This window comes from Vulpes vulpes, chromosome 9, assembly GCF_048418805.1.
Source record: "Vulpes vulpes isolate BD-2025 chromosome 9, VulVul3, whole genome shotgun sequence".
Taxonomy (NCBI): Eukaryota; Metazoa; Chordata; class Mammalia; order Carnivora; family Canidae; genus Vulpes; species Vulpes vulpes.
In genome coordinates, this window is record NC_132788.1 from 92,626,285 (window position 1) to 92,653,191 (window position 26,907).

General features: G+C 53.7%; 3 protein-coding genes across 11 annotated transcripts; 2 read left to right on the forward strand and 1 right to left on the reverse strand.

The window, feature by feature from the left end:
- The first annotated feature begins 3,920 nt into the window (after positions 1–3,920).
- On the forward strand, positions 3,921–12,823 carry UBA7 (ubiquitin like modifier activating enzyme 7). Its single transcript, XM_025987839.2, has 24 exons — positions 3,921–4,234; positions 4,316–4,484; positions 4,585–4,719; positions 4,818–4,924; positions 5,263–5,353; positions 5,427–5,562; positions 5,761–5,858; positions 5,952–6,098; positions 6,569–6,739; positions 6,878–6,985; positions 7,138–7,218; positions 7,298–7,453; positions 7,562–7,727; positions 7,807–8,012; positions 8,112–8,176; positions 8,268–8,451; positions 8,530–8,604; positions 8,846–9,029; positions 9,555–9,637; positions 9,905–9,997; positions 10,090–10,281; positions 11,874–11,966; positions 12,041–12,141; positions 12,610–12,823. Exons 1-24 carry the CDS (start codon positions 4,179–4,181, stop codon positions 12,737–12,739), a joined length of 3,027 nt encoding a protein of 1,008 aa, XP_025843624.1. The 5' UTR covers positions 3,921–4,178; the 3' UTR covers positions 12,740–12,823.
- INKA1 (inka box actin regulator 1) lies at positions 11,652–14,799 on the reverse strand. The gene is made up of 2 exons (XM_025987849.2): positions 14,592–14,799; positions 11,652–13,845 (listed from the first exon to the last, which is right to left on the reverse strand). Exons 1-2 carry the CDS (start codon positions 14,640–14,642, stop codon positions 13,051–13,053), a joined length of 846 nt encoding a protein of 281 aa, XP_025843634.1. The 5' UTR covers positions 14,643–14,799; the 3' UTR covers positions 11,652–13,050.
- Positions 14,800–17,548: 2,749 nt separating this feature from the next.
- Positions 17,549–25,566, forward strand: CDHR4 (cadherin related family member 4). 9 transcript variants are annotated; one of them, XM_072720970.1, is made up of 19 exons: positions 17,563–17,689; positions 18,490–18,674; positions 18,800–18,962; positions 19,039–19,130; positions 19,844–19,954; positions 20,577–20,680; positions 20,869–21,005; positions 21,291–21,480; positions 21,577–21,730; positions 21,984–22,071; positions 22,449–22,601; positions 22,682–22,821; positions 23,165–23,204; positions 23,292–23,512; positions 23,752–23,894; positions 24,398–24,454; positions 24,556–24,643; positions 24,870–24,900; positions 25,408–25,566. In XM_072720970.1, exons 1-19 carry the CDS (start codon positions 17,638–17,640, stop codon positions 25,461–25,463), a joined length of 2,205 nt encoding a protein of 734 aa, XP_072577071.1. In that variant the 5' UTR covers positions 17,563–17,637; the 3' UTR covers positions 25,464–25,566. The 9 variants fall into 9 exon arrangements, with proteins under 9 accessions (XP_025843641.1, XP_072577071.1, XP_072577067.1 ...); XM_072720967.1 differs by having other exon boundaries at positions 17,564–17,689; positions 22,398–22,601; positions 23,054–23,204; XM_072720969.1 differs by having other exon boundaries at positions 17,591–17,689; positions 22,398–22,601; positions 23,054–23,204; positions 23,752–23,816.
- The last annotated feature ends 1,341 nt before the right edge of the window (positions 25,567–26,907 follow it).

Consider the following 26,907-nt stretch of genomic DNA (forward strand, 5'->3'; position numbering starts at 1 on the left):
GTTTCTGCCTCCCTCTCTGTGTCTCTCATGAATATATAAATAAAATCTTTAGGGCAGCCCCGGTGGCTCAATGGTTTAGCGCTGCCTTTGGTCCGGGGCGTGATCCTGGAGACCCGGGATCGGGTCCCACGTCGGGCTCTCTGCATGGAGCCTACTTCTTCCTCTGCCTGTGTCTCTGCCTCTCTCTTTGTATGTCTCTCATGGATAAATAAATAAAATCTTTAAAAATAAATAAATAAAATCTTTTAAAAATTCCAGGATATTTAACATACAGTGTCATATTAGTCTCAGCTATACAATGTAGTGATTCAATACTTGCATGCATTTCTCAGTGTTCATCACAATAGGATGCCCTTTTTTTTAAAGCTTTTTCTTTATCTTTTTGAGAGGCAGAGATAGAGCTCAAGCAGTGGGGAGAGGGAGAATTGGGCTTCCTGCGTGGGACTTGATCCCAGAAACCTGGGATCACAACCTGAGCCAAAGGCAGCTGCTTTACTGACTGAGCCACTCAGGCACCCTAATTAGGGTACTCCTGATCCTCTTCACCTATTTCACCCACCTCCCCTCTGCCTGGGGTGATTTTAAAGTTTTAGAACTAGGTAGTGGTAATGGTTACAAGTAGCCAAACTATGGAAAGAGCCCAATGTCCACCAACTAATAAATGGATAAAGAAGATGTGGTATATATACACAATGGAATATTACTCAGCCATCAAAAAGAATGAAATCTTGCTATTCCCAAGGACATGGAAGGAGCTACAGTGTATTATGCTAAGCAAAATAAGTCAGAAATACCATATGATTTCACTCATGGGGAATTTCAGAAACGAAACATGAACGTATCCGGGTGGGGAAAGAGAGGGGAAAACAAACCATGAGACTTTTTTTTAAAAAAGATTTTATTTATTTATTGCAGAGAACGTGAGCAGTGGTGGGGGAATGGGGAGGGTGGAGGGAGTGGGAGATGCAGACCCCCATTGAGCAGGGAGCCCAACAGCTCGATCCCAGGACCATGAGACCATGACTGACTGATCCCCCCACACACCTCACTAAAGACCTTTAGAGAACAAACAGGATTGATGGGAGGGAGCTGGGGGGATGGGCTAGGTGAGTGATGAGCATTAAGGAGGGCACTTATGTTGAGAGCACTGGGTGTTATATGTAAATGATAAATCATTTAAGGAATTCTCATGAAACCAATATTGTACTGTAAGTTAACAAGAATTTAAATTAAAATTTGAAGGGAAAAAATGGGCAAAAACTTAAATAGACATTTCTCCAAAGAAGATATCTGAGTGGCCAATAAGTACATGAAAAGGTGCTCAATATCACTAATCATTAGGGAAGTACAAATCAAAACTACCATGAGATGCCACCTCACATCCATTGGGATGGCTGCTATCTAAAAAACAGAAAATAAGTGTTAGGGAGAATTTGGACAAATTGGAACTTTTGTGCACTGCTGGTGGGAATGTAAAATGATACAGCCATTGTACAAAACAGTATGACAGCTCCTCAGAAAACTAAAAATAGAATTACCAAACAATCCAGCAATTCCATCTCTGTATATATACGCAAAATAACTGGATCTGAAAGAGATACTTGTACACCCATGTTCATGACACCATTATTCCAATAGCTAAAAAATGGAAGCCACCCAAGTATCCATCCATCAATGAATGGATAAGCAAAATGTGGTGTATACATGTAAGGATTATTAGGTGGCCTTAAAAAGGAAGGAAATTCTGTACTATGTTACGATATGGATGGACCTTGAAGATAGTTGCTAAGTGAAATAAGCCAGTCACAGATAGTGTGGTCCTGATTTCTGTACATGTGACACACCCAGTAAATGTTTACTGAATGAAAAGAAAATTACATACTACTTCACATTCTTTAGGATATCCATCCTAAGTTTTGTTTTGTTTTGTTTTTTAAGGAAAAACCAATGCTATAATGTGGAGAAATAGGAACTTTGTACACTGTTGGTGGAAAACAGCTGTTGGCCCCTCAAAAAATTAAACATTACCATGCAACCCAGCAATTCAATTTCTAGGTATATGCCCCAAATAACTGAAAACAAGTACTCAAAATACATTTTCAAGAATGATCATAGGGACGCCTGGGTGGCTCGGCTCAGGGTGTGATCTTGGAGTCCTGGGATCAAGTCAGGCTCCCTGCATGGAGCCTGCTTCTTCCTCTGCCTGTGTCTCTGCCTCTCTCTCTCTCTCTCATGAATAAACAAATAAAATCTTAAAAAAAGAAAAAAGAAAAACAATAATAGCATTATTCATAATCTCCTAAAGTTGGAAACAATTCAAATGTCCATCAATAGGTGACTGAATAAACAGATCATGGTATATCTGTACAATGGAACATCTTTCAGCATAAAAAGGAATGAAGTACTGATACATGCTATAATTTGGATAAACCTCAAAAACATGCTAAGTAAAAGAGAGCAGATATCAAAGGTCACATTTTGTATGATTCCTTTCACAGAAATATCCAGACTATGTGAATCCTTGGAGACAGAAAGAATCTAAGTATTTGCCAGAGGATCGGTGTAGGGATGAATAGTGATTATTTAGTGTGGTGGGGGTGTTCTTCAGTGGGTTATGAAAAAGTTTTGAAACTACAGAGAGGTGGTGGCTGCACAACATTGTGAGTATACTAAATGCCACCGAATTGTACACTTTGGTTATTTTAATGTTTAAAATAGTTATTTTAATGTTATATGAATTTTACCTCAATTAAAAAAAATAGAATTTATGACCACATCTGTTTTAGCTGTTGCGGAGTTTTGTGGCAAGTTGTGGTCCATCCTCCAGAGAACTGGCCCCAAGTTCCTAAGAAGGCAACCACATCTGTGGATGAGGGGTACACAGGATCTCTCTGTTTTTGCAACATCCTTTGAGTCTATAATTATTTCAAAATAAAAATTTAAATGAAAAGTAAGGCCATCTGTGATCATGGCTGCCCCATGTCTGCCACTCTTAGGTCTGGCACTCATAGACTGACCACTCTGAGTCCCAGCACTCCTTCCCTGTCTGGCTACCTAGGACTGCCATCTGTCCTGAGCTTGCAGCTGTGGACACGGGGAATTCTTATTCTCAGGAGTTGGCTGAGGGCCAAGTGGGTACTCCCGAAGATGTCAAGCTTCACCTGGATCTGGGACAGTGTAACCTTAAGCTCTCACAGCCTCTGAAATGGGACTGGCTCTACCCAGTGTTGTTTTTTTTTTTTTTTTTAAGATTTTTATTTATTTATTCATAGAGACAGAGAGAGGGAGAGAGAGAGAGGCAGAGACACAGGCAGAGAAGCAGGCATCATACAGAGAGCCTGATGTGTGACTCGATCCAGGGTCTCCAGGATCATGCCCTGGGCTGCAGGCGGCGCTAAACCGCTGCACCACCCGGGCTGCCCTCTACCCAGTGTTATGGACCAGTTGAGTCCTCAGGATACGGGGGTTCCTGCCTGTACTCTGTAGGTGGGCAGAACATGAAGGCAGAGACACCAAGGGGGATGGGGCCTGAGGTTTGGGAGATGTAGGGAGCCACAGGAGACCATTGCCTCCAGCCCACATGTGTCCCTCCCATGGCTTCCTTTCTCAAGAAAGATACCTGCTGGGGCACCTGGGTGGCTCATTCAGTTGAGCATCTGATGACTCTCGGTTTTAGCTCAAGTCATGGTCTCATGGGTCATAGGATGGAGCCCCATGTCACTGGGCTCTCTGCTCAGCAGGGAGTCTGCTTGAAGATTCTCTCCCTCTGCCCCTCCCCCCACTCACTTGCATGCTCTCTCTCTCAAATAAATAAATAAATAAATAAATAAATAAATAAATAAATCTTAAAAAAAAAAAAAAAAAACTTACTCTACCAGAGGCCAAATAGACCCAGGAGTTTTCTGGCCCATTTTGCCCATGCCCTGCAGCTGCCAACTGTCGGGAGGCAAGACCGGGAGCTGGCTCAGTCTAGCTTCACTTTCACTTTCACTTCCCCTGAAATTACAGAGGAACCAGGAAGAAAGCTGTGGCCAGTAGTGTCCTTTACTCTCAGACCCGGAAACTTAGTGCCTATTTGCACCAGCTACAGTGAGGCACTGGACTCTGCCAGCACAGCCTCGCATACAGTGACCCTATCTATAAGCACTGCAGACTGCTGTCCAGCCTCAGGCCTGAGGATGGATGTCCTGGAGACCTCCAAGTTGGTGGATGAGGAGCTATATTCACGGCAGCTGTGAGGCCCAAGGTGGGGAAGGGGGTGGGGTGGCCTTCTGACTTCCAATCTCCTGTCTACCTTTCCATTCCTCCTCCACAGGTATGTACTGGACATGACGGCCATGCAGAGAATTCGGGAAGCCAAAGTCCTGCTCTCAGGCCTCCAGGGCCTGGGGGCTGAGGTGGCCAAAAACTTGGTCCTGATGGGTGTGGGCAGTCTCACTCTGCATGATCCCCACCCCACCTGTTGGTCTGACCTGGCTGCCCAGGTGAAGGTTGGGGGGTGGGGGAGCTACAGGTTCCCAACCAGGGTGGGGATAGGGCCCAAGAGAAATCTCCTTGTTCAAGCCAGACTGGGTCTCTCTCCAGTTTTTCCTCTCAGAGCAGGACTTGGAAACAAGCAGGGCTGAGGCATCTCGAGGACTTGTGGCTAAGCTCAACAAAGCTGTTCAGGTGTCAGTCCACACAGGTGACATCACGGAGGAGCTGCTGCTGGGCTTCCAGGTACCCCACCCCACCCCACTCTCCAGGTGAGCCCAGTCCCTTCCTATGGCCTGAGCTGAGCAGTGGTTCTGACCTTGGTGATCATGGGGTTCACCCAGGTGGTGGTGCTAACTACCTCGAAGCTGGAGGAGCAGTTGAAGGTGGGCACTTTATGCCATGAGCTCGGAATCTGCTTCCTGGTGGCCGAGACCCGGGGCCTGGTGGGGTGAGTGAGGCTACCTGTCTAACCTGCCACATCACAAGCGGTGATAGGTTCCAGTGCTGCTCCAAGCTCCAGGCTGGCTCTAGTGGTCCTCCACCCAGCCCTAGGCCTATCCCACCATCCCCTTCTGATTGTAGTCCTCAGTCCCACCCTTCTGCTTCCTCCACCCCAGGCTCCAGACCTGCTCCAGTAAATCCCTCAAATTTCAGCTTCTCAGCCTCTCCCAGCATTCCTTCCCCAATGCTGGCCCTCTGGACTTGCCCTGGTGTCACCCACCCTTCACTGCAAGCATGGGGAATAACCACTGGGCCAGCTCAGTAACCCCTACCATCACACCACAGGCAGTTATTCTGTGACTTTGGTGAGGACTTCACCGTGCAAGACCCTACAGAGGCAGAACCTCTGACAGCTGCCATCCAGCATATCTCCCAGGTGGGTGCTGAGGTGTGGGCACTCACCTGCTAACCAAGAGGAGCACCCCTGAACCAAGCCATTTCTTCTCCAGGGCTCCCCTGGAATTCTCACTCTGAGAAAAGAGACTGATGACCACTACTTCTGCGATGGGGATTTGGTGACTTTCTCGGGCATTGAGGGCATGGTTGAACTCAATGGCTGCGATCCTCGGCCTATCCGCGTGCAGGGTAGGCCAACTCACTCCAACTCCAGGCTCAACGCCCAAGCCCCCACTGGGTGCACACACAGCCTGGTCCTTGGGGATAGGTTCTCCCTCCAGCTTCCTCAGTATGGGGCAAGGTCGATGACACAGACACAAGTCAGGATAGAATATGAGGAACTATTCAGGTTCAGAGGTCATACTGACCAGACTGGATCTCCCCTAGAGGATGGAACCTTGGAGATTGGGAACACGGCAACTTTCTCCCGTTACTTGCGAGGTGGGGCTGTCACTGAGGTCAAGAGACCCAAGACTGTGAGCCATGTGAGTGCAAGTACATCTGAGGTAGGGGAGCTTGGGAACCTCAAGCGGCCCATGGTATTCTGAACCTGCCCCTGAGCTGAGTACTTGTTGCAGAAGCCCTTAGCTGAAGCCCTGCTCCAGCCCCGTATGGTGGCCCAGAGTCCCCAGGAAGTTCATCGTGCCCAGTGCCTCCACCAGGCGTTCCGTGCACTGCACCAGTTCCAGCACCTCCATGGCCGCCTGCCCAAGCCTTGGGATCCTGTGAGTGGCCCCATTGCTTCCCCCGCAGCCTCTGTCTTACTGGGGTCTCATCTGCCAGGAAGCAACAATTATCATCTCACAGACCTGAGTTATAGTTCCAGAGGCAATTTCCCATTTAATAAAGGAAATGATAGCACTGTCCCCAGATCAGAGACCGGGTCCCCAAAAGTACCAGGCACAAAGCCTGGGGACCCAAGCCGCTGCCTCCCCCTCAGTTCTGGGCTGAAATCTCTACCCATGTTTATGGAGCTTCCGTGGGCATTGTCTAGGCATCCTCTGGTGGAGCTGCACAGAGCCTGGTGGGGTGAGTGAGGCTACCTGCCTAACCTGCCACATCATGACAGGTTTGGGCCTTCACAACCAGGGTCTGCTTCCTCTTCTGTGGAAATGAGGGATGGTTGTGTGAAGGGTTTGAGTGGAGGATGGAGCTCAGGATGGGGCTGTTGTACCCACAGAGTTCTACCCCCCAGGTTGATGCAGAGATGGTGGTGGGCCTGGCCCGGTCCCTGGAACCACTGAAGGGGACAAAAGGAGAGCCGCTGGATGAGGCTCTAGTGCAAACAGTCGCCCTGAGTAGTGCTGGTGGCTTGAGCCCCATGGCAGCCACAATGGGTGCAGTGGCTGCCCAGGAGGTGCTGAAGGTGGGCATGGGCATGGGCAGGGTAGGTCTGAGAAGGGTGTGGAGGTCAGTGTGGGTGTGAGAGGGCACCCAGCGCCAGACAGCAGCCCTGGAGGCTTGGAGCTGACAGAAGTTCCTACATGGAAGTCCTGTCTTCTAGGCAATCTCCAGGAAGTTCATGCCCCTGGACCAGTGGCTGTACTTTGATGCCCTCGATTGCCTTCCAGAAGATGGCGAACCCCTTCCCAAACCAGAGGACTGTGCCCCGGTAAGAACTGGGGTAGGGGTGCAAGCCTTCTCCAAACCCAGGACCAGGGAAGACACAGGAAGAAACAGAGATCCTGACCTGGAAAAGTTAGTGTAAGAGGGAGACACAGCACAGGCCAGTGGCCATCACTGACCCCTGTCTGTGTCCCCTAGAGAGGTTGCCGCTATGATGGGCAAATTGCAGTGTTTGGGGCTGGTTTTCAGGAGAAGCTGAGCTGGCAGCACTACCTCCTGGTGAGTTCTGAGGTCCAGCTGGGGGTGTTGGTGGGAGGGTCAGGCTAGGCCCTCTGGCTAAAGCTGCTCCTGCTGGCAGGTGGGTGCTGGTGCTATCGGCTGTGAGCTGCTCAAAGGTTTTGCCCTAGTGGGCCTGGGGGCTGGGCCCAGCGGGGGCGTGACTGTTGCCGACATGGACCACGTAGAGCACTCCAATCTCAGCCGCCAGTTCCTCTTCACAACCCAGGACATTGGTGTGAGTGCTGGCCCCTACGCACATCTTGCATACTGGACTGTCCTTGCACAATGCCTGCCCCCTGCCACACACACCCCCACACCAAGCATCTTCCTGTTCTCTTCTCAGAGGCTGAAGGCAGAGGTAGCTGCAGAGGCCACTCACCGCCTGAACTCAGACTTGCAGGTGACCCCACTCACCATGTTGCTGGATCCCACTACAGAGCATATCTTTGGGGACAAATTCTTCTCCTGTGTGGATGGCGTGGCTGCTGCCCTGGACAGTTTCCAGGCCCGTGAGTCCTTGACCTTGAAACTCAGCCCCTTATTCAAAGCAGTGCCAGCCTCACTCCTGATCCTCTGCCCCCTTGCTAGGGAAGTATGTGGCTGCTCGCTGCACCCACTATCTGAAGCCACTGCTGGAAGCTGGGACACAGGGCACCATGGGCCATGCTTCAGTGTTCATGCCTCATGTGACTGAGGCCTACAGAGCCCCTACCTCGACTTTAGCTTCCGAGGAAGCTACCTACCCCGTCTGCACCCTGAGATACTTCCCCAGCAGAGTAGAACACACCGTACAGGTAGGAAGCACCCCCAGAGACCCCTGCCCCACCCAGCTCAGTCCTCAGCTATAGACCTGTTCCCTACCTGACGCCTCATGGGTCTTTTCTCCCCCATAGTGGGCCCGGGACAAGTTTGAGGGGCTCTTCTGTCTGTCTGCTGAGACCATCAACCACCGCCAGCAGTAAGGCCACCGAGAGGAGTGAATGGGATTCCAGAGCCCCTAGCACCAGCGTCCTCAGGGCTTCACCTCAAACCTCCTTGTCTCTCTGCAGGGTGCTTACTTCTCTGGAAGAAACAGATGGGCCCCAGGTGCTGACCCTGCTGCAGGAGGTGCTGGGCATCCTGAGAGAGCGTCCACAGACCTGGCAAGACTGTGTGCTGTGGGCCCTTGGCCACTGGCAACTATGCTTCTGTTATGGCATTATGCAGCTGCTGAACCATTTCCCACCTGATAAAGTGGGTATCTAGGGACCAGGAGGCTGAGGGTTCAGGGGGACCAGACTGAACCCAACCCAACAGTTTCCATTTCCCTAGGTGCTAGAGGATGGAACTCTTTTCTGGTCAGGTCCCAAACAGTGTCCCCGGCCCTTGGAGTTTGATGCCAACCAAGTGAGTGGGGATCCCAAGATGGGGATGTGACCCCTCAGAGCAGAGGTGGGCACCTCTGCATTCTGCAGAGATGCACAGATGCTGAGGGAGGTTGCCATGTTGTGCACCTGTGGGTGTCCACATTGTGAGACAGAAGCAGGCACTGAAGTGGATAGGCGAATGGGAGGTGAGCCCCACCCCTTGCACCTGTACGTGCTCACTCACATCCACACATCTGCCCATGCTCTTGGTCTGACTGCAGGACACACACCTCCTCTATGTGCTGGCAGCTGCTAACCTGTATGCCCAGATGCATGGGCTTCCTGGCTCACGGGACCAGACGGCACTCAGGGGACTACTGAAATTGCTGCCATTGCCTGTGCCCCAGCACTTGGCCCCCAACTCTCCTAATGACCTGAAGCTAGCTCCAGCTTCTGCTGAATATGGTGAGGTCCCTGGCTCTAGTCCCCCATGCTGCCATCCAAAGGTCTGGCCCCATCCTCAACCTACACTGCAGAAGGAAAAGGGGGCCTGCGGGCCCTGTGACCAACTCACTATCTCTCAGGCCCTCTGAACTTGCTTCTTTCAAGATTTGGGCTCCTCCTCTAGGCTCTCAGTAGGCCCTCTACCTGCTGCCCATACCCTACCACCTCTGTTCCCGTGGCAGATTCTCAGGAAAACAAAACAAAACAAAACAAAAAAAAAAAAAAACAAAAAACCACTGGGCCCTGGAGAGCACCTAGCTCCAGTTCCCAGGTGAGGACAGAGTTCTGCAGATGTGCACACGTATGCATGCACGTACGCATACATGAGTGGGGCTTGGGCTGCTGGAGAGACTGCAGCATCGATTAAGGGGTCTCTCTGAAAGTGGTCGGTTTAGGCTTAGGAGAGACCAAGACTAGATCCAAAGCTCCAGGGAGAGTGCAGACAGTGGGGACTAAGAACTGCCCAACACCCCTTTCGTCTGCCAGGCCCTGAGCAATTAAAGAAATTGCAAGAAGTCCTAGAAGTCTGGAGCGGGAGCCCTCCCCTAAAGCCCCTGAAGTTTGAGAAGGTGAGAGTCCAAGGAGGGGTGAAGGGCCAAACTGGGGAGGGGCAAGATCTAAGAGGTAGCTTTGGAGTCCCTTGGCCTGAATTCTCCTCCTGGCAAGCACCCAAAAGCAGATCACTTCCCCTGAGCCTCAGCTTCCTTATCTGATAAATGGGGAGATGCAAGCATCCACCCCACAGAATTGTGGGGAGTCCTCTGTGGGGACATGTGGTCAGCCATGGTGAGGAACTCCGGGGCAGTGTTAACACTACTGTGACTCGGGCCTCACAGGACAATGATAGCAACTTCCATATGGACTTTGTGGCAGCAGCAGCAAGCCTGAGAGCTCAGAACTATGGGATCCTCCCTGCCAACCGCTCCCAGGTAACTCTGTCCCTTGGGGCTCAGGCCTGGAGGTGGGTTTCAAGCCCTGGCCATACACCTTGGGTCCAGACTAAATCTCTTGTCCTTGGCAGAGCAAGCGAATTGTGGGCAAGATTATTCCAGCCATTGCCACCACTACAGCAGCTGTGGCTGGCCTGGTGGGCCTAGAGCTATACAAGGTGGTGGGCAGGCCCCGGCCCCTCAGTGCTTTTCGCCACAGCTTCCTGCATCTGGCTGAAAACCGCTTCAGCCGCTGGGTACCTTTTGCCCCAGCCATCCAGAAGGTGAGCCCTTGACACCCCACCCCACACCAGGCCTGGTGTTTTCTTGGATCTACCAAAAACAGGTTCTACTCTGGCTTTGGGTTTGCACCAGAACCCAGACTCTGGGTGAGTCCTTAAAACTCTCTCCAGCCCCCTTCCTGCTGTGAAGCCAGACTGGGACCTGTCAGACACAGGAAACAGCCATCAGCCACCCCCACCCCGCAACCCTCCACTGCCCTGGGTCTGGGGGTTGCTGCAGCTTTAACTCATTAGTGGAGCCAGACATCCCTCACGGCCTCCTCCTTCTAGTAAAACCCTTAAAGGGGAGGTGGAAAGGAGGGGGTGACTAGAGCCCTAGCCTCAAACAGAGCCTAACTTCCTGCCTGTATGGCACTGGGATCCTGGCCTACCCCCTCTAAGCTGAGTTAAAGGGCACTGAGCTCACTACTGCGGGTGGGGATGTGTGCGTTCATTTCCCAGATGTGAGTGCACCAGGGTCTGGGCATCCCCGGCCCTATGGTGTGTGGGCATGGAGGGAGCATGCTTGTACATCTGTGTGCCAGATGGGAGTACAGCACTCTTCTTCAGTGTGGGCGTGCATGGGTGTGCATGTGAGTACACATGCAGGCGTTCCTGGCCGTGTGTGTGTGTGTGTGTGTGTGTGTGTGTGTGTGTGTTCCTTTGAATGCAGGGCTGTGAATGCCCCTGGCTGTGTGCCCAGGCTCAGCAGTAGCTGGTATGTTCTTAGGGCACATGAGAGGGGGTGGAGAGAATGCCCTCACCAGGGTAGAGGGGAGAGGTCATGGGCCAGCACTGGGCTTTTGCTGAGCAGCCCTGGGATCCCTCAGGGCACAGTACACAGAGCCCCTTTGTGCAAGGCCTCTCCTCCAGCTATCACATAAGCTGCCTTTGTCTATGGTGGAGGGGGAAGGGGCAAGGGAGGATCCCCCCAACTCACCTCTGGCCTCGTCTCAGCTTGACCCCACTGTGCTTTATGGGGGGCTGTCAGGGCCCCCTTTCTGGCCCCTGGCTGCCTGCCATCCTTAGCAACAGGCAATAGAACCCCAAGACTCTTGAAATAGGGAGGGCAAGGGGACAGGAAGAAAAGGCCTCTGTGGACTATGTCCCTGCTGGGGACTCTTAGCCAGTGGGGCCTGAGCAGTCATTGGGCCCCTTGATCCTCAGTGCCCATGTAGTCTGATGCCCTTGCAATACAGGACGAGGGGGCAGGGTGTACCCCCCAGCTCCCAGCCTTGCATTTGAGGATCAAGCAACTTTATCCATGAATGCAGTGGCCCTGCTCCTGCTTCCTCAGGAAGCAACACCCACCCCCTTACACACACACACACACACACACACAGCCTGTGTGATGGATTGCCCGTTTCCTTGTGTGTGTGTGTGGGGGGGCATAGCTCCATTTCCTGTGCTGGCCCCAGCATAGGCGTAGAGGGTGCTGAGACTCTGGGCCCAGATCCCACCTTCCAACCCCACCCCCCTGGCTTCTGTTTCCTGCCTCTAGTCCAGCTCCTCCTCTAGGAAAGGGGCCATCAGCTGCTGGTAATGGGTAGGGGGAGGGTGTGTGTGAGAAGCTCCTCCTGCCCCCTCCCCCCCAGTTCCATCACCTGACATGGACCTGTTGGGACCGTCTGAAGGTGCCTGCTGGGCAGCCAGAGAGGACCCTGAAATTATTGCTGGCCCATCTCCAGGTGAGCCCCCTTCCTCCTTGCCTTTAGGCCTGGCCCAACCTGGCCTGGCTGGCCACTGACCTGTCTTTCACTAGGAACAATTTGGGCTGAGGGTGAAGATGCTGCTGCATGGGAGGTCCCTGCTCTACTCAGCAGGATGGCTGCCTGAAAAGCAGGCGCAGCGCCTAGCCCTCAGGTGAGCCCACATCTGGCTTTAGCCACGACTTGTTCTATTCCTGGAGGTTGGAGGTGGGAGACCGAAGTCTTTGTTCTTCCCATCCCCATTTGGGCCCCTCACACCGTCCTGAGACCTTCTTTTGCCAAATGGAGCCAGCAAATGGGCTGGGGGTGGGGTGAGGATGGAAAACTTGAGAAGGGGCCTCCAAACAGCCTGCTTGGCCAGCCCCACAAGCTCCCCCACACTCTGCTAAGCCCCCCTTTCACAGCCCACTCCCAGGGGACTCATAGCTTCCTGCCTCCTTGCCCGCCCTGCCTGCTGCTCCTAAAATAGTTTCAGATGTTTCCTGCCTCGAGCTCCTCCTGCCCCTGGCTTAGGCTCCTTACAGCCCATCAGCACCCTCTGATCCATGCCCAGTTACTCTGCCTACCACTGCTCACCTAGCCAATCACTCTCCCACCTCTCCCCCCCGCCCCATACTACCAGGGTGACGGAATTGGTACAGCAGGTGACAGGCTGGATACCTAAGCCAGGGCAGCGGGTACTGGTGCTGGAGATCAGCTGTGAGGGTGAGGATGAGGATACTACCTTCCCTCCCCTGCACTATGAGCTGTGACAAGGCAGTAGCCCTATTCCCTGGCTCTATCAAGCCCTGCATCCTGAGCCCATAGTAGGCACTCAATAAATACTTGATGAAGAAGGGTGTGAGTGGAATGGATGGATGATGAAACACGGGGCACAGGGTGTAATGCACAGGGTGTGTGACATGGACATGATGGGGACCCCTGCAGGGAGAGAAAGGGCTCTTTAGATTCGCCTTTCTGGGCTGTGTGCCTCAAAGAGCTGGGGTCGCCTCCTAGAGCCTCAGGGGTATGGAACCAGGATAGTCCAGAAAAGGCCTTTATTGTCCCAGGCTGGAGGGCAGGGTCAGAGGTAGCTGACATCATTGCAGATGATAGGTTGGCGGCTGCGGCAGCTCATGAGGGCTGCAAAGCGTGAGACATCTGCAGGCAGTTCCGGTTCTGGGCGAGGTGGGCACGACAGTCGCTTTCCCGCCATAGCCGCCCGGCGTGCCCTGGCCAGCTGGCGCCGCAGCTGCTCAGAGAGCCCAAGCAAGAACTGAGGGGGCCGAGCACGGGCACGGGGCCCACCACCATTGTCCCCCTCACCTGCTGCCTCTGGCAGCTCCATCCAGTTGTGCACCAAGTCAGCAAAGCAGTTGTCCCCCAGCACCAGGGGCTGGCGACTGCGACCTCTGTTCAGCAGGGCTGCTGTCCAGTCCTCAGCTTCCAGCCCCTGCCAATGCTCCAGGCAGGCATCTGGGGTAGACTTGGGACGTGGCCGGTGGGCAGGTGGTGCACTGGCTGCAGGGGCTCTGCTGGGCTGGGGAATGCCACTGGCTGAGAGGCGTTGTCTATGTAGGGGCCATGCTGGGGGTGATGGGTGCTGGAGTATAGGCAATTCTTCCTCTCTCCATGTGCTGCCTGACACTTCAGAGAAGCCAGAGTCCCAGTCCAGGGCATGCTCCCTGGGGCTCCTCAAGACAACACCCTTGTCTCCTATGACTACACCTTCCTCCTCCTCTTCTACACAGCAGACTGAATTCTCTTCCAAGGCATCTGAAGCCCTGAGCCGGTGGCTGAGCGGAACACATGGGCCAGGTTTGGGGGGTGTTGGAAGGGGCCCAGACATGGGAGGTGAGCCTGTGTCCCGGCCACACAGCTGTGGAAAAAGAGAGGGCCCAAGTTGGAGGAGTTGCTTGTCACCCCTGCCTGCCTGGCCAGACCAGTCCCAAAACTGAAGGCCCAGGAGGGCTGGATAGGCCTGTAGGCCTGGACAGCAGGCCTCCAGTGGGCACCGGGCCGGCATGGAGGCACTGGCACACGTAGCTCGTGTGGCTCCCATCAGCCGACCTGGTGGCAGTCCGGCAGGCTGCAGCACGCAGAGCTGGGCAAGTCGGTACCCGCCACCAAGGCTGGAGGCAGGGTTGGGAGCCTATCTGTATCGGGAAGTAGGTCCTGTTCAGGGCTAGGGGTGGGGGAGCATCCCTGCTTCCTGAGGGATTCAGCACCCCAAAGCTCATAGCCTCTTTCAGAGAAAGAGCACTTGCCAGGTAGGGGGTAGGGAAGGAGGTACAGGTCGGTCTGGGGTAGAAGGCATCCACACCAGTGCCAGCACTTCTTTAGTCCCTCTCAGCCCCCTGATCCACCCCAAAAGAAGTTTCTCCCCGCCAACTCCCTCTGCCGCCCCGGCAGCAAGGCCAGCTGGGCGGCTGTTACTTGATGCCCAGCGCAGCTCCCAACCGTCCGAAACCCGATGCGGGCCATCTGGGCCATCTGCGCCGCCCCGCCCCCATCCTGCCTTAGATGGGCACTCGGGACGGCCCCTACCCGTGTGTTGTTCGGGCCGGACGGCAGCTGGGCACCCCGCACACGTCCTCACAAGCCACACCCGCTCCCAAGCCTCACCAGTTCCCAGCGGAGCTGGCCCAGGAAGCTGTCAAGCCGAGCGCTGTGCATGCCCGTGCCGGAGCGCCCGCCAGGCCTGCCAGTTCCTCTTCGAACTCCAGCGGGACCGGCGCCGACAGGGCCCAGCGGGCCGGCCAGCGGCGCCCGGCCCTCCGCCTGGTTCCGCGGCTGCTCGCTCTCCGCAGCTCCCGCCGCCGCAGCCCCAACATCTGGCAGCCGCGCCCCGCCCCTGGTGCCGCCCCCAATGGAGCCAGGGCGGGGCTGAAGTGGCCCCGCCCCTCGGGCCGGGCGGGGGGGGTGAGCCTGAGGCCGCCTCCCCACTCCTCTCCAGCTCCGGGAGGGGGGAAAGGGCGGGACTGGCGCTCCCCTGCACCCTGCGCGGTTGAGCCGACTCCAGCTCCGCTGCAGGACCCGACCCGAGACAAGTCGATTCCCCGCGGTAGCCTCGGCTTTCCCGCTTTTCCGGTATAGAACCGCGGTCCCTCCCGCAGGGGCCCGGTGAAGGCGCGGATCCCCCCACCCCCGCCAGCCACGCCCACGTGCGGGCAGAGCGCCCCCAAGCGTGGAACCAACAGTCCCGTGGCTGCTCTGGGCCCGACCCACTGAATCCATTCCTGGAGCGGGCGTCTACCACCCTGGAAGCGATGGGAGGATCTGCCCCCTCTGAGGATTCAGGGAGCACCGGACCGCGCCGCGGCAGCGGCGGCTCGGGAGAAAGGCTTCAGCCCAGGCGCAGCCCGCGCCCTCTCCCACCGCGCGTCTGGGCAGAGCTAGGCGGGGCCGCCCCCTAGTGGGGAGCCGCGGTTAGCCACGATTACCTGGGCAACTCAACTGATTTCCCTCTGCCCGCAACACAAGCCAACCTAGAACGCAGGGGTTTAGGGCGGCAGTCTGTCCAGAATAGTCAGCCAGTTCCTGGAGGCCGCTCCAGGATCCGAGGCTAGGTTCCAGGATACAGTCTAACTTGAGAAAGACTAGACAAGTCAATAGACAGAAAAGTTGCGGGAATGAGGGTGGCCGGGCTAGTCTGGGAGAGGGGACTCGCAGAGGAAGCGGCATTCTGCATGGGATCTGAATGAACCATCATGGGAAATCAAGAAGGATATTCTAGGGGCGCCTGTGTGGCTCAGTAAGTTAGGTTTCTGACTTGATTTCAGTTCAGGTTATGATCTCAGGGTGGTGATACAGAGCCCAAATTGGACTCCATGATGAATGTGGAGTCTACTTAAAATTCTCTCTCCCTCTGCCCCCACCCATTTGTGCTGTCTCAGGAAGAAAGAAAGAAAGAAAGAAAGAAAGAAAGAAAGAAAGAAAGAAAGAAAGAAGAAAGAAAGAAAGAAAAAATAAAGATTGATTCTAGGCAGAAGCATCAGCCAATTAAAGGCCCTGAGAAGAGAAGAGTTGCACAGGGCATAATAACATAAAGAAGGCCCAGGTATCTAGATGGTAATAGGTGGGGAAATGAGGAGGTCAGTAAAACCAGGCTTCTAGCAGCCTTAGAAGGAAATAAAGGGTTTTGTTTTTGGTGTGATGGGGAGCACTGAGGCTTTGAGCAGGCAATGACCTGGGCTGGCTCTTGTTTGGATAATCCTAGCTGCTTTAGGAGAACCACTCTGTAGTTAGAGTGAAGGCTCCTGCCCTCATCCATCAAGAGTGGAGCTGGGCCACAGAAGGGGGTGACTTTGAAGTATGTTTTGGAGCTAAAATCAAGTCTTGCTGATGCATGAATATGGGTAAGGAAAAAAGAGCATCCAGCACGACTTCTAGATTTCTAGATTGGCCAGAACAATTGGTTGGATGAAATTGCCGCAAACTGATCCAGGAAAGACTGAAGAAGGACGAGTTTGGGAAGGAAAACCAAACCATTATCTGTGGACATGTGGCCCTTAGGTGCCTATTAGACATCTAACATGAGATGCAGGGTCAGCCACTGGGTGTATGATCCTGGAATATGGGAGAGAGATCACACCGAAGCCTTAGTCTGGAAGGCAAAGTGAGTGGATGGTATTTAAGGCCACGGGCTTGGGAGGTGAATGTAGACAGAGGCAGCAGTCAGGACTGAACCCTGGAACAGTCCTCTTGGTCATGGTAGGGAAGCAGAACCAGCAAAGGAGCTAAGCAGAAACTGCCAGGGAGGTGGAAGGAAACAGTGAGGCCGCTTTAGGAGCCAAGGGAGCAAGTGTCAAACACTGCCAGGAAGGTAAGATTGAAGAAAGAACTGGATTTGGCAGTATGCACATCTCCGAGGACTCTGACAAGGGCAGTTTCACAGAGAGACAAACTTGATGACAGTTGGCAGAAGAGAGTGAGAGAGGAAGAACTAGAAAAAGTAAGTGTAGACATTTTTTGAAAACTGACATATAAATGTAACAAATGGACAACTCTCAAAGGTACAGCTCAATAAATGTTAAAATCTGAAGACCCTTGTACACCTGTCACCCAGATCAAGGTATAGACCATCCCCAGCTACTCCATAGGAGGATACTTTGCACCCCCTCCAGTTGATATATCCAAAGCCAACCACTATTTTGATTTATACCACCAAGGACGCTTTTTGCTTTTTGAATGCAGGCAACTTTTAAGAGATTTTGTTGATGGCTGGGCTCAGACTTGAAGGCAGATAATGTTCTAATGCTGAGAGGGGGTGGGCATCTGGAGTTTGGACTCTGTAGGGTAGCAAATCCTTAGCCCAGTTTTCCCAGGTGCTGTGCTTATGCTGTCTCCAAGACTGCATGACCAAGGCTTACTTCCCTAAGCCTCCGTTTCCCTACCTGAAGTTTGATCCTTTCCCCCTAACATTTCCTTTGGGTTGTAGTAACGAACGGAAGAATTCACTGGAAGCAGTGAAACTTGGGGTTGTCTAAGCTTCTTAATGCCTGTCTGGAGTCTAGAGCTCAGGTCATCAGGGATGGGTGGGGCTTGGATCTGGGAGGCCCAAGAGTCCAGCCTGCCCGGCTGTGTTTAAGCAACTGACCTGGCAACGGGGTAGGCCTGACAAACACGTCTGGTTTGCCGGAGTCTCTTCTGCTGTTGGTATCTTCAGGCCATGATGGCACTGCTCGGGCCCCCAGTGCTTCTACTTGCTCTGGTTGCCTCTGGTGAGGAGCTGGTGGGTGGGGGAAACCCAATGCTCATGCCCCAACACACTCTGCAGTGGAGTGGAATTGTGACTCGTCTCAGATAGGTTACTGTGCAGGGCAAGGGCTGTGGGAGAGCCAGGGAAGGGCAAAGATCTAACTCCCTGATCCTCATTCCCTTTTTTTTTTTTTTAAGATTATTTATTTATTTATTTATTCATGAGAGACACACACAGAGACAGAGAGAGAGAGAGAGAGAGAGAGAGAGAGAGAGAGAGGCAGACACACAGGCAGAGGGAGAAGGAGGCTCCATGCAGGAACCCCGATGTAGGACTTGATCCCAGGACTCCAGGATCATGCCCTGGGCTGAAGGCAGGCTCTAAACCACTGAGCCATCCAGGCAACCCCTGATCCTCATTCCTTATCGTGGCTGCTTCCTCAACCAAGTCCTGGCTCCCATTCTGTTAAGTGAGCTGAGCTGTGGTTGAATGTGGGGGACAAGGATGAGATTTGGCTGCTTGGTCTCAAGATGTGATGACCTGAGGCAGGCTGAGGCAGAAGGCTCATATCTGTGGTTCCATGAGCCTGGGGGAGAGGTCCTCAAGCCTGAATTGTCTCTTCTTTTTTTAAAAAAATATTTTCTTTATTTATTCATGAGAGAGAGAGAGAGAGAGGCAGAGACCCAGGCAGAGGGAGAAGCAGGCTCCATGCAGGGAGCCTGATGGGGAACTCGATCCCAGGTCTCCAGGATCACGCCCTGGGCTGAAGGTGGTGCTAAACTGCTGAGCCACCCGGGCTGTCCTGAATTCTCTTCTTCACAGAAGTCCACTGCCTGCCCTGGTTCATAAATGTCTCTGAGAGCCAGGGACCTGGGACCATCCTTAAATCCTTTCCCTTCAACTGTACTCTTCACATGCCCATCCTGGAGCTGATCCATGTGAAACCACCCACCACCTTCTTCAACCCACCCAGCCTGACCAGGTGGCACGGGATCTATATGGGCATGGTAGGGGCATGGGCACAGATGGGAACCATGGGGGAACAAGGGCAGACCCTAAATTCACAAAGCTAGAGGTAGTATAGGGGGATGGAGAGCCTAGAGTCCCACATGGCACTGCCCATCTGTCCCAGGTGACCTTAAGCAGCTCAGCCCGGCTGGATGCCCTAGCAGTAAACCACTATGAACTGCAGCTGCGGTTCACATGTGGCAACTACGTGATGGAGGGACTGCTCTTTGTGGATGTGCAGCGGGACCCTGGCTATAGCTCATGTGCTGGCCGATTTGCCAGCCCAGGTGAGGCCAGGGGCAGCAGGCAGGGGGTGGGCAGGCATGGTCTGAACAGAGCCTCCCTGACCTTCCCTCTGGCTAGCTGGGGAAATCATTCAGGTTCGGGAAACGGTCACACCCGGGACCCAGCTGTACACTCTGCTGCTCCCAGGCGTGGAACTTCAGCGTGCCCAGGTGAGCCCAACACATGGGCAGTGGGGGACAGGGTGGGGGAGGCATATGGGAAACCGAACCTGGCTCCTCCTTGGCCCATCTCCTCTCTGGCCAAACACAGACTGCAGAGGGACCCTTTAGTGCCAGCTAAGCCTCTGCATGATGCATGCTTTTGGAGAGAGCCACTGAAGGCTGCCCACCCCCAATAACCTCCCAATGGGGTCAATCGGGCGACCAAAGATATCCCAGGGGTTGTGTTCTTTCAGATTCTCCTGTGTGTCCTGAATTCTTCATGGAAATTCTGTATCACTTTTGTAATCCGAAAAAGAAATGTAGTTTAAAAAACAAAATGGTTGGGCAGCCTGGGTGGCTCAGCAGTTAAGCACCGCCCTCGGCCAAGGGCATGATCCTAGAGACCCAGGATCCAGTCCCATATCGGGCTCCCTGCATGGAACCTGCTTCTCTCTCTGCCTGTGCCTCTGCCTCTCTCTCTCTCTTAGTCTGTGTCTCTCATGAATAAATAAATGAATTTTAAAAAAATTATTGATTTAAAAGCAGAAAAGATTGAAGATCAGGACCAGAGGTCAGGGTGGAGGTTGGGGAGCCACCTCCTGGTGGGGTATGAGAGAGCTGGGTGTGGGCAGGTACCTGCTGGGTTGTTGGGAGATTTTGACAGGGATGCTTGGGGGCACTGTGGGCTGGGGCGGCAGTCTTTAGCACCTCTATCCTGTCAGATAAGCATCATCAGTGCCCAGGACCCTCCATACTTCCCTGGACCTTTCTCTATCAATGGGCAAGGTTGGCTGCTGGCGCCATCCCAGGGCCTCAAAGGCCAGGGTCAAAAGGTGAGCTTGACTTGGGACCTGGGGATACCCATGGATGGGGCATACAATGTACAGAGCCACCACCTCCTAGAGGTTTATTTGTTCTTGGCCTTCTAGATTTTGCTGCCCTGCTCAGACATAGCCCATATCTGTACCCGTTGTCACGTGCTGGCTGTGCTCCAATGTTGGCCTGGTTCTGTCCTGGCTTCTGGAGTTCCAGAAAGAAAAGGGATCCCTGGTTTTGGGAGCTCCCAGTTCCTTTAATAGAACTAAGAGTGTGCAGAGCAGTCACACAAGAAGAGAAAGTTCTGGGTGAAGTGGCCAGTACAGTCTGGAGGAGGTTAAAGAAATTCCTTCTTTAAAACTTCCAGGTCTTAATGATTGGCTCTAAGATGATGTCACATTGTAAATGACTCAGATATCACACTCCTTTGCACTGTTAGCATCCTTAAAGAAGAATTTATAGCCCCAAAGAATAGGACTCAAAGGAGTACCTGTCAGCAGAGTGACAAGTCATAGGGCAGAGTGAGTGTTGGGGCTCCTTGTGGAGGGCCTGTGGCAGGGAGTGCCTATTTGGAGGGAAGACTAGACACAGACATATAGGTAGACTCATAGTTCCTTTCCTGTTTTGTGTGCACTGCAGGTCTTCCAGCTTCAGATTTTGGTGACCTTTGGACAAAATCGAAGCTGCCATGGGACACTGAAGGTGAAAGTTTTGCCTGCTCCCTCCAGTCAGATCTCCTTCCTGTAAGGCTCCCCTACCCTGGGTACAGTGGGCAAGGCTTAGCCCCAGGGAATGAGGAGTGAGGTTAAGATGTGGGGCTGCTGGGTGTCCCCAGCCAGCTCCTGTATGAGGAGCCCCGGGGGAGGGGCCTGTGGACAGGGCCAGGGCATGGCGTGAGCGGACATGAGCTAGTGCCCCCCTTTTGGTCCAGGCAGCAGGCCCCAAATATCACTATCCGGGAGGACCTGGCCCCGGGCAGTGAGGTGGTTCAGGTTCGGGCCCGGGGCTTCGACGTGCGCTACGAAATCCTCTCCCCAGTGCCCTGCCCTCTCTTCTCCATCGGACGTGGTGAGGGGCATTGGGGCGGGGGGTGCGTGCGGAATGCCTCTGTGGCTGGTCCAGAGAGACCCGTGCTACCTCCTCGCCCTCCTGAGAAACGAGGCTGGAGCCAAGGCAGACTGGGGCGCGGTGGATGTTTGGGGGCTGGGCTAGAGTTAGAGGGGTCCTCGGAGATGGTGGCGAGGGTGGCCAGGCTCAGCGCCCTCCCGCTGCGATGGATCCCGTGCGAGGATGGGGACCCGACAGAGCTGGGGGCGGGGCTAAACTCAGCATTCCCACCCCTATCCCGCCCAGTCGACGGCTTGGTCCGCACCGCGGCGCCCCTGGAGTCTGCGCTGGCCCGGGGCGCGGGCGCGGCAGTCACTAGGCTGCGGGTGAAGGCCTATGAGCGGCTCAGGCCGCGGGCCAGCGTAGAGCTCGATCTCACGGTGAACGTGCGTTCGGTTAACCGCTGGCCTCCGCGCTGCCTCCCAGCGATGCTGGTGTGAGTATACAGGAACTTTACCTAAGCTATTGGGGTGATGGCCATGGCTCGTGGTCCTGTTCAATTCTTGTCCTGCTGCCCACACTCTGTTTTCAGGACTGAAATACGCGAGACCACGCTGGTTGGCACTGTGCTGAACACCTTCACTTGTACTGATCCAGACTCTTCTGGCTCTACCCTCGACTACAAGCTGCGGTTCTACAGTCCTCCTGGCTTGGCTAGCCTCTGTCTTCGAGACAGGGCCTTGGAGGTGCCCAGTCCCTACCTCCAGACTCATGTGCAGGGTGTTCGGGACAGGAAGGTGGAGGGTCGGGGGGCAAGGGTCTGTGGGAGCTGAGGCCATGGTGGTGAAGAAGATGGTAGTGAAGTCAATCTGCTTTGTAGTCCCGAAAACAGAGGCTCAGGGTTGACGATGTGTGGATGACCTGATCTGATGCAGCCCAGTGTGGCTCCAGGCTTTTCCAGGCCTTGGCTTGGCATCACTCTGTGCTCCCTCTGGCCAGGTGAATGCTACACTGGACTGTGATGCTCCTGGGGCCTGCTTTCAGCATGCAGCCTCTATCCTGGTGCTCAATGGTGATCAGCCCCTGAGTGAGTGACCACACCCAGGCCTGGACATTCAGGACAGGGCTGTTCTGTACCCCTCTCCATATCCTCAAGATAGAGTTATGGAGATCAATAGGGCAGAGTTGTCTCCACCTCATCAGAACCCCAGGGTGGGGCATTATCTCTCCTCTCCTTGACACCCCCCCCCCCCAAACCTCATGGGAGTACAAGTAAGGAATGGCTATTGCTCTTCCTTCTTCCAGACCTTCTCCCTCCTTAGATCCCCAGGGCAGGGCCATGTCTCCCTCCTCACACCCCAGGGAAGGGCTGGGCACCCCAGGCTAGCTCCTTGATTGCCAAATGGCCTCCAGCTGAGGTGCCAGTATTGGTGATGGTGACTCCTGTCAACGAGTTTTCTCCAGCCTGTGTTCCACATACATTCCGGATCCGGGAAGATGCAGGGCCCTACACCCTGCTGGGCTCTGTGGTGGGCATGGACAAGGATTACCCGCACAACAGCGTTGAGTACTTCATCTCTGGTGGGCCCAGCACCTTTTCTGTGGACCGTCTCAGCGGTACTCCCACCCTGCGGCTGGGATGGAGGGATGGAACCAGAATTGACTCTGCAGACTGAGGCTGTGGCCATCTCTTCTAGGGGAGATTCACCTCCTGGGATCTTTGGACTATGAGCTGCAGAAATCATACAGGCTCACTGTCCTGGTGACTGACCATAGCCAAGACCAGGACCCTACCCAGCGCCGCTCTGGTTCCTGCACCATTACCATCGAGGTTGAGGTAATCGAGCCTCAAGACCTTGGAAGAAATTGGAAAGTGTTCATATCTTCCCCTGGCATTCTGCTTTTCTACACTTTGCTGAAGTTTCCTCCATTGGTTGGCTGGAAGGGGGTGGTGTCTCATTGTGGAAACCTTTGGAACCGGTTTCCTGACACCTAGGCTCTGGTTGAGGTAGGGAGAGACTGAGGGGCTGGCCTGGGGAATCTGGGGTGATCTGGCTACCTTCCTGCAGGATGTGAACGACCATTCCCCCGAGTGTCAGCCCCCATTTCAGGAACTCACCATCTACACTCCCTTGGGCCGTAGTGTGGAGGTGACCAAGGTGTCATGTTGGGTTCCTCAGGAGCCACAGCGTCTGACTTTTTCCTACAGCATCGTGGGAGGTGAGGGCCATGGAGGCCACCAGGCTGTTGGGGAAGGAGCAGGCCAAGGCCAGCAATGGTTCCCTTCTTCTGCCACTCTATTTTCAGGGACTAGTCAGAGCCGATTCAGCCTGCAAGGAGCCATCCTGGTGTACAACGATATCACGTTGGGGCCCCCCTGGCCAGAGCAGCCCCATTCTTATGAGCTATTGATCCGTGTGGCCGATTCAGGTCCCTCTATCCCCCATCTCAGCACCACAGCCACCATCATTGTGCATGTCGTACCCTGGAATGCCAGCACAGCAGCCACCCGCATCCACAGAGTCACAGTGAGGGGGGGGTTGGTCCTTGGGACCTTGAGAGGTGGGGAGAGAGGGCCTTGAAGGACAAGGAGACCCAGTTTTCCAGGTGGAATGATGGGGGATGGCATTCCAGAGGGAGCCATTGAATGCAAAGAACCTGGCAATACAGAAGAGCAACTCAGGGGTGTGGGGTGGCTCAACCCTTGGAGAGATTTGAAGGCTGGATGATCAGGACATTTTTAGCAAGGCTGTGGCCTCCATTTCAGGTGCCTTCGATGATGACACCCCTGCTTGTGACAGACACGGAGGTTTTCTGGCAGCCAGAACCCTGGTTTGTGGTGGTGCTGACAGTTACCAGTGCCCTCTTTCTCTTGGCTCTGGGCTGGCTCTTCAGCAGGCTCTTCCAGGGGTAGGGTTCCTATCCCTCTGCTCTCTGCCTTACCCCAGCCTGCTAATGGACCTCATCTGTGATACATGGTTTCACCAAGATTTGATGATAATGCCCAAATTGATGTGCAGACAACTGATATCAATGGGGGCTGCTCTCCCTCCAGAGGTCATCATGTTAGAGGCAGAGAGGCACTGGGAAGAAGTTGTCTCCATTATTGGCAGAGCCTGGTCTTGGAATGGGGTGGGTGTGGATGAGGCCAGTGTTTGAAACTGGGAGTTTGTCATCCATTGGGATTTAGCCCTATTTCTGACCCTGACCCTCCACTTCAAACCTAATCTGCCCCTAAGAATGAATTTTCTATGGGCACAGGACTGAATCTAGGGGAAGGTGAGGGTAACAATGTGGGTATTGCATACAGACATCGGCTATCCCCAGTATAAAGGGACAGATGAATGATGTTGGTTCCTGGAGCCAGCAAGTCTGCTGCCCTCACTGACTGGTCCCTCCTCCTGGCATTTTAGGTTGGCCCAGATGCTACAGACACCAAACAAACCAGCCCACGAGCTGCTACTAAACAGGTCAGTCTCTTTTGCCTACCTCTATGTCTGAGAGTCCATCTCTTAAACTTGGGCTGGAGCCAAGACCCTTATTCTGTATTCCTGCTCTTACTTTGCCCTAGTATCCAGGGAACTGAGGAGTCCATTGAGGGGTTCATGGAAGCACCAAGGATGGAGATGCCCCAAGCACCCAGCAGTGTCATGAGCCTGGTATGCCAACCTACCATCCAGTATAGTGGGCACTGAGGCTGCTCTAGAATACTCCCCAGCCAAGCCTGCCTCCTTCCTTGTAGATGGGTACCCCTGTGGTAGAGCCCATGCCAGCACCATCAGGATGGTGGAGGCAGGTGGGCTTCTGACCCCTTTGGGAGCAGATCTCCAGCTGCTCCCCAGGGGCAGGGCTCAACTCATTGCCCCTTCTCATTCTTCCCATCAGGAGCACTTTGATGGCAGAGCACAGGACCCCCGTGAGCCCCCCTCGTCCCAAACCACTCTCCACCTGGGTCCACTTTCTCTCCTTAGTCCATCTCAGTATTTCCTTCTACACCAAGCATTCACTCTCTACTTTTTCCCTGAATGGGGTCTGTTCTCACCCCCATTCACTTTTCAGCTAATGTTTCTTAAACACTTATAGGACCAGAAGGTGACTCAGACCTGGTCTGGTTTCTGCCCATGGAGAAAAGGGTGGTGAAGGGAGAGGCCCTCAGATATTACACTGTCATTAGTGATTTATGGCATAGTACTCTGGCACTGGGCTTAGGGGGGCTGGTGTCCAGTTTGGGAGAATCGAGAATGCTTCCTGTGCATTTGAGCTAAACCTCACAGGATTGCTGAGAAAGGAGGGAGGGGACAGGTTGGATCAAGAAGGAGAGTCTCACCATGGTTCTGGAATGTCTTCCCTTAATTTTAAGGGAAAGAGGCTATTCTGCTGAGGTCAGCAGTGCCCTCTCTCCCTCTTGTTCATCTGAGTTCAGGTACAGGCAGAGATTACCTGTTCAACACGCTCACGGGAGCCCGGCGCTGGCTCTGAGGCCGACCGAGAAGCTGCTTCACTGTGTGTGGAATTTCTTCTTCCCATGATCATGGGCTGAGTCTTCAAGCTGAATCAATAATAAACAAAATTACAAATGGAAGAGTCCCAGCCTTGAAACCCACCGTGGGAAAAGCTCTGAGATCTGTGCTTCCTTGTTCTTACTTAGAGTGCCTTGCCTTCTGGGAACACTCTAGAGAGTAGAAGATTATTATTTTTCGTTTTTTTTTTAAAGATTTTATTTATTTATTGAGACAGAGAGAGAGGCAGAGGGAGAAGCAGGCTCCATGCAGGGAGCCCGACGTGGGTCTCGATCCCAGGTCTCCAGGATCAGGCCCTGGGCCGAACGCGGCGCTAAACTGCTGAGCCACCTGGGCTGCCCAGATTATTTTTTTTTTTTTGAGAAGGCATTGTATGACTCTCTGACTGATCATGAGTAATGCAAAGGTAAGAGTCTGTTATCCTTGTTAGTGACATAGGAGGCTACCAGTCAGCCTGTCCCTTCAGAGACTACCTGCTCTAGCGGATGGGGAGCTTCCTCTTCCCACTGAACAGAGAACATTGTTGCTGTTTGAGGGCCCTCACCAACCTCCAGGGCCAACTGCAGACTGTGTGTAGAGGTTTTCTTGGGAAAGATCTGGAGCTTTTGCATTGAGGTGAGAGTTGGTGCAGACTTGAGAACCCTGTGGCAAGGATGGCCATGGAGGGATTGATGGTAGCCCCCTTCTGACAGGCTATTCCCATTGATTTCTGATGTTTCTTCTGGTTTCTTGGCCCTCAGCCCTCCCATTGCTGAGTTGAGTTGAGCAGTTGCAGAGAGCCAGGTGGCCTACAATAACCTGCAGGAGTGCAGGTTCTGTTGGATGTGGTGCTAGGTCACTCCCCTTGCTCAGCCTGGAATCAGGTCTCATGTTACTGCCAGCTCTCCAAGAGGACCTGCTCTCTGGGTAGAGGCTACCTTTACTGACATATCCCTAAGTTCTTTCAGCCTTCTCCCATCTGCCAAGTGTGTGGACCTGAACCTCTCAGGGAAATCAAGGATCTTCCTTCCTGAGCCAGTTATGGTGTCCCAGGTTAGGGAAGAAGCTGAGTGTCTTCTGTGTGAAAAACATGCTTCATGGTGCTCCCCTAAAAGTGAGAGTGTTGTAGCTGGCCCCAGTGACAGCAACCTGATAGCAGGCAGTTACTGGAAGTGGTTATAGGCTGACTTTCCTGAGTACTTACTCCACTCTAAGGGCTCTTTTTTTTTTTTTTTTTAAGATTTTATTTAAGCATAATAGACACACACACAGAGGCAGAGACATGGGCAGAGGGAGAAGCAGGCTCCTTGCAGGGAGCCGGGTGTGGGAGTCCATCCTGGAACTCTGGGATCACAACCTGAGCTGAAGGCAGACACTCAACCACTGAGCCACCCAGGCGGCCCCTAAGGGCTCATTTGTTATCC

What these genes read in the sequence shown, in the direction of transcription:
- INKA1 (XM_025987849.2), bottom strand. Translation starts at nt 14,642, where the DNA reads ATGCACAGCGCTCGGCTTGACAGCTTCCTGGGCCAGCTCCGCTGGGAA. An exon ending in GCCAGCTCCGCTGGGAACTG is followed by an intron (nt 13,846 to 14,591) that starts GTGAGGCTTGGG and finishes CTTTTTCCACAG; the next exon opens with CTGTGTGGCCGGGACACAGG.
- CDHR4 (XM_072720962.1), top strand. Translation starts at nt 17,638, where the DNA reads ATGATGGCACTGCTCGGGCCCCCAGTGCTTCTACTTGCTCTGGTTGCC. An exon ending in TTCTGTGGACCGTCTCAGCG is followed by an intron (nt 22,602 to 22,681) that starts GTACTCCCACCC and finishes CATCTCTTCTAG; the next exon opens with GGGAGATTCACCTCCTGGGA. An exon ending in CCATTACCATCGAGGTTGAG is followed by an intron (nt 22,822 to 23,053) that starts GTAATCGAGCCT and finishes ACCTTCCTGCAG; the next exon opens with GATGTGAACGACCATTCCCC.
- UBA7 (XM_025987839.2), top strand. Translation starts at nt 4,179, where the DNA reads ATGGATGTCCTGGAGACCTCCAAGTTGGTGGATGAGGAGCTATATTCA. An exon ending in GAGACCCGGGGCCTGGTGGG is followed by an intron (nt 4,925 to 5,262) that starts GTGAGTGAGGCT and finishes ATCACACCACAG; the next exon opens with GCAGTTATTCTGTGACTTTG. An exon ending in CTGCCCAGGAGGTGCTGAAG is followed by an intron (nt 6,740 to 6,877) that starts GTGGGCATGGGC and finishes CCTGTCTTCTAG; the next exon opens with GCAATCTCCAGGAAGTTCAT.